This window comes from Oncorhynchus masou, chromosome 30, assembly GCF_036934945.1.
Source record: "Oncorhynchus masou masou isolate Uvic2021 chromosome 30, UVic_Omas_1.1, whole genome shotgun sequence".
In the NCBI taxonomy this organism is placed as follows: Eukaryota; Metazoa; Chordata; class Actinopteri; order Salmoniformes; family Salmonidae; genus Oncorhynchus; species Oncorhynchus masou.
This window is the reverse complement of record NC_088241.1, coordinates 36,993,290-37,002,147: the sequence shown is the minus strand read 5'-3', so window position 1 is coordinate 37,002,147 and position 8,858 is coordinate 36,993,290. Positions and strand designations below refer to the sequence as shown.

The window sequence follows — 8,858 nt, the reverse complement described above, 5'->3', positions numbered from 1 at the left end:
TGTGCCAACTAAACGCATTGTAAACATGGCTGGGATTGACCAATGGGATAACCCCATGCCAAACGGGTGGAACCAATCCCATATCGAATAAGAATTAAGTGTCACGTTGGTTTCACTGCTCACACTTTAACCGAGATCATAACTTTGTAAGAGGTGGAACGACGACGACACTTCAATATCGTTTTGATACAACTGTTCAACGTCTGCAAACGACGGGGACACTGTTTCAAATGGAGAAATCCAAAAATTTCCGCATCGATGCGCTTCTGGCTGTTGACCCGCCGAAGGTGCAGACATCTCCGCTTGCGCTTGTGACTTCTCTATCATCCTCTTCCATTTCATCGTCCGGAAGTGTACCAAACTCAGAATTGAATGCCGACTCTTTACGGAATGAGACGCCGTCTCCACCTAGGATTTCCCCTTCTGGTTTGATTCCTAAACCAGGCTTCTTGAACAGTCCCCACAGTATGCTTGGATTACATCCACAGAGCAGCGCAGGGATCCCTCCCCAGGCTCTTTATGGCCACCCCATGTATACCTACTCCCTCGGGCAGCACCCTGCATTGTCCTACTCATATCCGCATGGGTCCCATCACCACCATCCATGCAGCGACTCCCTCAAACTCTCGGCCGGGACGTTTCAACTCGACCACTGGCTGCGAGTCTCCACAGCGGGAATGATGCTACCCAAAATGCCCGATTTTAATTGTGAGTATTGTGAGTATAACTGCTGCCATTTCATTTTCATAGTTTATTGTCTATGCTTTTAATTATACAATTATTTTTGCACTGCTAATAAAAAAACTGCTGACTTTCTATTTGCTGTATACGCACTTGGCGAGCAAGTTCATGGATTTTACATTATTCATCCATTGGTGCCTGTATTGCCTCAAGACTTCCTGAAGGTGCGAGGAGAAGGGTGATAGGTTTTCAGAGAGAAACTATAATGGACAGTGGGAAAGTGACAGGGTGAAACTCGCAGCCGACACATTGTTTGCTAACCAGATACTGCGCTTTTTGTTCCTGTTTGTTTTAACAGATGTGTTTAAAATGAGGTGGCAAATAGCTTAGCTCTCTCTGAATATATACTCAGACAATGTTAGATGTTATACTAACAATATTATGGCAATTTCGACCTGAACCCGTTTCTTAAGAAGGCTGCATAGTGTGCAAATAAACAACACATTTTTATCCCAAAGGATATATGTTTTCTATATGTTCCATTTAAATCAGTTTAATATCAACTTTTATCCATTTTTAATATTCCACAACTGATTAACCATTTTAACCTGAAATGATTATCCATTCATTTTCAATCTGCTTATTACAAAAGTACATATTGTTATAGGCTATATCATATAGGCCAAACATCTATGAGGAAATTGTTATCTCAATATTATTCATTTTGTTTGCAGAAATAATTTGATTTTTCAGGCATATAACGGTTTAATTGTAGCCTCAGTCTACTGCCTATCGAATCATGTATTCAAACGCCGTGCATATGCCTAACGTAAAAGCACGCACGCACGTTGACATCATTTTTTTCTTGACCTCATGAGTATAGAAATTAACTTACATTTTGTTTTCCAGCTCAGGCCCAGTCAAACTTGCTTGGAAAGTGCAGAAGACCAAGGACTGCATTCACAAGTCAGCAGCTACTGGAGCTCGAGCATCAATTCAAACTGAATAAGTATCTGTCGCGACCGAAGCGCTTTGAGGTGGCTACATCCTTGATGCTGACGGAAACGCAGGTATATAAGAGCTTCAAATACATGTTTGATTGAGAGCCATTGGGAAACATACCACTATGTTGCTATTCAATCCGTTTTTACACGAAAACACTGTTCTTTAGTTGATCTGGCCAGGTGCTGCCCATTACGAACGGCTCGTATCTAAAAACGGCATATGAACTCGAACTATTATTGTTCGACCATATAAAGCACATTGTCTCAATTATATTTGTTATTTTCATTTTCAGGTGAAAATTTGGTTTCAGAACAGGCGAATGAAGTGGAAACGGAGCAAGAAGGCCAAAGAGCAAGCCGCACAGGAGGCTGAAACTAAGAAAAGCAACAAAAACGGACAGGAGAAATCGGACGGACAGGATCAAACGGATTATCAAAAGACTAGTTCTGCCAAAAGTAACAGAATAAGAGACTTCAGGGACAGTGACGATGATGAAGGTGACAACTTCCTGTACAACTCCTCGGATTGCTCATCGGACGACGATAGAAACCACACCAGTGATATAAGCCCACAACCTTGATATGGGTAAGGATACATGTATTTTTGAAAAGCTATGGTCCTACACTCCTTAAATGTGAATCACATTTTCCACCTAACTGCAGCTGCATGTACAGTAATAACAACCTTCAATCACCTACCCGGAAATTATGAAAGTAATTAGAATAATTTGGAAAATACTAAATGATCAATGCCTGACTGAGATTCAGTGTGCAGAATGGCCCTATAAGGTCAGATTGACGTTTTAGAATGCAGTATTGAGGTACAGTCTGCTATTTGTAATATTGCATGGTTTTATGTGACAATGTCATGTCATCATCCAGTTGGTTTAGGACCCTGATGTCCAGTACAATCATATAGGTACTCCACTATAGGTGTTATTGTCATACTATTTTGATAGGGCGACCAATTGTAAATTCAGACATGATATTCATCTTTGCATTTTATTTTGTTTAATGTTTTGAATTTGTGTGGATATAGCCTATAACACTAATGTAATTGTGTCATATACTGTTAACGTGCAGAAAAATGTCCTTTGTTTATTTTTGTATACTGTATTTATAAAATGGCTATACCGATGCATGCTAAATTATTGTAAACCGTCTCCCATGATAGCCTACAGACGGCATTAAATACATTTGTTGTATAAAACATTGTGTTTTTTAATGCTGACCAATGTGAATTTATCAAACACACTTAGCCAATTATGGTCCCATGTTGGAGCCAATTTGGTCTCCGTTTAAAGGTCATAAGCATACACATAGGTCTCTATAATTGAACTTATGATATTAGTATAATTTTGATTGATAAATTGATTTAGTCAGCAAGTGCATAGCATGTAACATTTTCTTGAGGGCTATTGTGCGAAGTAGGAAAATATTTTAAGTCATAAATAAATGATGACATAATGTCTATTTAGCCGTTCGAATGACAATCCTTTGAAAATAGTGCTTTGGTTGTCTATCCGCATTAACGTTCGGTTTCAAAGATTTTTTAAAATATGAGCCAATTGCTGGTTTAGTGTGAAATGGTTCCACAGTCTTACCCCAGACACGTTTGCACAGATCCGACACTGCTATAAACAGCGATTTCCATGACCCGACCTGTCAGACCAACGATTACGACAGAACCTTCAATAGGCCTATGAACCACAGCTTATAATTCAGTTTTTTTGTTGTTGATTTAGGCTATAGCCTATGTTACATCCACCACAACATTGCTTTTATTTATCAAAATTATAGGCTTCTGAGCTCACTACATCATCTTTAGGCCTGAAGATATATATCTGGAAGAAATACAATATTGGAAGAAGACAGAGTTCTTAGTAATTGCAATGGCATTTGTGGCAATGTAATTCAGTCCAGTTTAATAAAAAGTAAAAGTCTAATACACATTTAGGCCCACCCTTAAGAAAAGAACACATGAATTTTACATGTAGAGTTGATGTGACAACATGTAAAAGCAGCATGAAAATCCACATTGAAATAACATCACATGTGAAGTGTTCCAAAAACACATCGTTTGCATGATTTCACGTGAAATAAAATTGTGAAATCGTGTGGGTTTTCCTCAAGGGCTTAGCTACTTTCTAAACAAACAATCTAGTAATACATTTGGTTCAATGTGAATGAAAAGCATTTCCTAAACATGTGGGAATTTCATGTGATTTTCCACATGTGAAATCATGTGTTTTTCTATAAGGGTGCATAGCTACCAATGAGTTATATCTCAGGTACATGTAAATATCAACACAATGCTCAAAGCAATTCCTTTGCAATATATTCCCTTTCTTTTAGCCATAATGCCTCATCCAATATCCCCCTATTCCATTGATAGTTGTTCATACTCACATGCAGTGTCTTTTTGTTTTGAAAATACAGATGTCTTGCATTGCAGCTATATGTTTAAGAAGTGTGATATATTTACCAGTCTACTTCACGAACAGGGTTGGGTAGATTACTTTCTAAATGTAATAAATTACAGTTATCGTACTAGTAGCAAGTCCAAAATTGTAATCAGTAACGCAATTTTTTAGATTACCCAAACTCAGTAACGTAATCTGATTACTTTCAGTTACTTTTGGATTACTTTCCCTTTAAGAGGCATTAGAAGACGACAAAAAGGATCCATCAAACACATTTGTTGTGTCATCATAGTGGTCTCTGAATTGTGGTCAGACTAGACTCACTGAAGTAGAACAAACTTAAAGGTCCAATGCAGCAGTTTTTATCTCAATATTTCCTGGGTAACAATAAACAATGAAGTACTTTACTGTGATTGTTTCAAATTAAAATGGTCAAAAATAAACAAAAATAACTTATTCGCAAAGAGCGATTTATTTCTCAAGCAAGAATTTTGCTTGGACTGCTCTGGAGTTGTTTGAGTCGGGACGGGATTTTTTTTTTTTTTTCGAACTCTCGTTCTTATTGGTCTAACATTTTAAAGTTAGGTCATTTAGCAGACACTCTTATCCAGAGAGACTTACAGTAATGCATGCATAGATTTTTCATACTGATTTCAACAGCTGTTAGCCTAAAAGAGCCTTTTCATAATTTTCACAATTTCATCGTATTATTGCAACCTCATAGTGTGGAAATATATATAAAACACAAAAAAAAATTTTTTTTTGACTGCACTGATAACAATATTTTTTACTGGTAACATAACTGATTACATTTACAGATTTTTGTAATCATATTACATAACCGATTACATGTAATCAGTTACTCCCCTACCCTGTAACATACTGTAGGTTTCAGTCCTACACGGTCTGGTCTGATGTACAGAGCCTAGCACAGCTTAAATGTGGGAAATCAGTCACTGTAGCACATTGGTGAGTTTATGGGGTACTTATGCTTTATGTGGTGCATAGCATGATTACTGTTTTGTGAATTCCTTATCAGCGTTTCGTTCATGTTCGACCAAATGTGTGACTTGTGACTCGGAAAAACCACATGTTTGAAAAATGTATTTCACATGTGAAATCATGTGAAACGATGTGTTTTTGGAACACTTCACGTGATGATATTTCACACAGAGTTTCACATTTAATCACATAAGTCTCACTTGAGGATTCAAATTTTCACATGTGCATATTTTTTTACATTAGATTTCACAGGTGATGCCCTGCAAACCAAAATGCGTCTTTAGGATACACACACAAACAGTGCTTTTAACATACAGTGTTTTCAATTGACATATTTGACACTCATGATAACATTGTGTATGGCCTCACCTTGGATCTGAACAACCTCTAGGTTCACAGCATTCCAATTGTCCTGCCATGCCACAATGTCTTTCTCAATTATTGATTTCACCTGTATTCCTACACTTTGGACTTAAGTAAATCTCAGTTTTGTTAAAAAGAAAAACTATTATATTCAGGAGTAACATTAAAACAGAATAATATGCCTCACCAACATTAGACAACTATACAGAAAACTCCTCAAATTGATGAAATAAGTCAGTTAAATCAATGATGAGAGAATAGTCAGAAAATAGCAGTGCAGATGGCATTTTTTTGCTAAGTGCAGAGATGTGTTATATGTAATGAACATGTAGAGGAATGCTACAGAATTTGTGGAGCAGCAGATCCATAATCCAGAGGTTGTAAACTCTAATCCCAGGTGGGGTCATATTGAGATGTCAGTACTAAGTCATCATGTCAAATGGAATCATACTGTCACAGATTATTTTTTTAAATTACACTATTTTAGCTGAACAGCGTACCACTGTCTTTAAAACCCCCATATAATTTATTTCCCTTACAACAAAAAAAGACATTTGAAAATTGCAGTTTAAATTGTGAAAATGGCAGTTTCACATGTGAAACTACATTTTAATTTGTAAAATAGCTGTTTTCCACATGTAAAAAAGAGATACGTGAGGTCAGTGAAACCATATGTTCACATGTATTACATTTAGAGTTCAAATGTTTTCATCTCACATGTGAATTGCAGATTCAGATGTGACATTTTCAGTTTCAAATGTGAAAATCGAATTTGCACTTTCACATGTGAAAAACTTTTGTGAAAATCTAAATCTCAAGTGTGAAACTGCTTTTTCACATGTTGACATTTTGTATCCCTATGTTGTCACATTTATTTCATGAGATCATCTAATCAAATTTGTAGTTTCAAAGTATCACATCTTGAACATTTGCATCTCCATGTTGTCACGTTTATTTTACGAGATCATGTTTTAAAATGTTACGTTTCATGTTATGACCTGTTGATTTTACATGTGATCACATTATCACTTGTAAAATGTATTTGTTATTTCTGTAAGGGAGCGTTCCAAAATATGTTTCAGAAGTTCTGAGTTTCTGTATAGCTGTGTTAGTATTATTGATTGAGGAGTAATTTAGCAAACGGATAGTTTGCCCAGCTGTGAGAATAGAAAGAGAGAGAGAGCTGCTTTATCAACACCCCTCAGTCAGGTACGGGACGGGAACACTCTCTGGGCGGGCAGGATATAGCTGGGAACAATAGACAGAGTAGGTACGCATCCCAAATGGTACCCTATTCCCTTTAAAGTGCACTTCTCTTGACCAGGGCCCACAGGGCTCGTCACAAGTAGTGCACTATATAGGGAATAAGGTGCCATTTGGGATTTACGAGAGTCAGTGTGAAGAATGGGGCACACACACTGTACTACATTGTAAGCATTATAAAATGTTGAGGCTAATTATAGCGTATATTTTCTTTATTCCTGTGATAGTACTGTAGTGTTAAGTAGTATACTAATTAGGGGATTACAGACGCTTCACTGGCTGGTTATGTTTGCTAGCTGGAGTGTTGTCAGTAGAATTTAACATCTTAGCAGAACCATTAGAGGGTCACTCAGGGGTCAATACCAACCTAATGACACATGCAAGATGGCTTTCACCTGCATACAATAGCCTGTGAGCTCTTCACTGACTCTCAGTCGCAATTCGCCTCTCTAGTTGACTCACAGGGTTTCTCTTTGTTACGATAGAGACTGACTGACACGGATCAGCTACATTTGCACTTTCACCTTCATCAAAACAAATAAGAACATGAAAGGTGAAGACATTGCCACCCTCCCATAGAAGCCATTGTCTGGTGGTCTGGCGGAGGGTTTTCTCTGAGTGACTTCAATGGCCCTGTCTCACCTTCTGGCCCACACACAGATTAATGCCAGCCTTGTTAATGGAGCTAATTAATAGTAGCAGGCATCAAATTTAATGCAATGACTTTGCTATGCAATGCACGCAGCCAATGTTGTCAGAGCCTTTAAGAGCGACATCAATTTACCAACATTATGACCAGGAATACAACTTTCCTGAAGCGGATCCTTTGTTGGGACGACCACCTAGGACAGTGGATCTAATCCCAGAAGCCGACCCAAAACAACATCGCCGCAGAAGAGGCAGACGAAGCGGCCTCCTGGTCAGGCTCCGTAGGTGTGCACACAGCCCAGCACTTCCAAGTATACCATTGTCCAGCCTCTTGACAACAAGTTAGACAAAATTAGAGCAAGGGTTGCCTTCCAGAGAGACATCAAAGATTGTAACATTCTCTGTTTCACGGAAACATGGCTCTCTTGGGATACTTTGTCGGAGTCGGTTCAGCCACTGGGTTTCTTCATGTGTCATGCCGACAGAGAAAAACACCTCTCTGGGAAGAAAAAGGGCGGGGGTGTATGCTTCATGATTAACAACTCATGGTATAATTGTAACAACATCCCGGAACTCAAGTGCTTCTTCTCACCCGACCTAGAATTCATTACAATCAAATGGAGACCATATTATCTTCCAAGAGAATTCTCGTCAGTTATCATCACAGCTGTGTATATACCCCCTCAAGCAGACACCATGACGGCCCTCAAGGAACTCACTGAACACTATGTAAACTGGAAACCATATATCCTGAGGATGCATTTATTGTAGCTGGGGATTTTAACAAAGCAAATTTGAGAACAAGGCAACTTAAATTCTATCAGCATATTGGTTGCAGCACTTGCGCAGGCAATACACTCGATCACTGCTACTCTAACATCCGCAATGCATACAAGGCCCTCCCTTACCTCCCCCCTTCGGCAAATCCAAGCACGACACTCAAACAGGATGTACCCGTGACTAGAACCATGCAACGCTGGTCTGACCAATCGGAACCCACGCTTCAAGATTTCTTTGATCACGCAGACTGGGAAATGTTCAGGGCAGCCTCTGAGAATAACATCGATCTATATGCTGCCTCGGTGAGTGAGTTTATAAGGAAGTGATTTGGAGATGTTGTACCCACTGTGACTATTAAAACCTACCCTAACCAGAAACCATGGATGGGTGTCGGCATTTGCGCAAAACTGAAAGGGTGAACCACCACATTTAACCATGGAAAGAGGACTGGGAATATGGCCGAATATAAACAGTGTAGTTATTCCCTCCGTAAGGCAATCAAACAAGCGAAATGTCGGTATAGGGACAAAGTGGTGTCGCAATTCAACAGCTCAGACACAAGACGTATGTGGCGGGGTCTACAGGAAATCTACAAAAAGAAAACCCGCCACGTTACAGACACAGACGTCTCGCTTCCAGACAAACTAGCTGGCTGGTGTTTTTATAGACATATTTAATTGCTCCCTTTCCCAGT

At 38.8% G+C, this 8,858-nt stretch overlaps 1 protein-coding gene across 1 annotated transcript; it reads left to right on the top strand.

Moving 5' to 3' along the window:
- Positions 1–206: 206 nt before the first annotated feature.
- On the top strand, positions 207–2,266 carry LOC135523153 (motor neuron and pancreas homeobox 1-like). Its single transcript, XM_064949879.1, has 3 exons — positions 207–708; positions 1,591–1,751; positions 1,979–2,266. Exons 1-3 carry the CDS (start codon positions 231–233, stop codon positions 2,264–2,266), a joined length of 927 nt encoding a protein of 308 aa, XP_064805951.1. The 5' UTR covers positions 207–230.
- Positions 2,267–8,858: the final 6,592 nt, after the last annotated feature.

Excerpts from the sequence above, each read along its gene's own strand:
- LOC135523153 (XM_064949879.1), top strand. The coding sequence starts at position 231 with ATGGAGAAATCCAAAAATTTCCGCATCGATGCGCTTCTGGCTGTTGAC. Across the intron at positions 709-1,590 it reads CAAAATGCCCGATTTTAATT|CTCAGGCCCAGTCAAACTTG; the intron begins GTGAGTATTGTG and ends TTTGTTTTCCAG. Across the intron at positions 1,752-1,978 it reads TGATGCTGACGGAAACGCAG|GTGAAAATTTGGTTTCAGAA; the intron begins GTATATAAGAGC and ends TTTCATTTTCAG.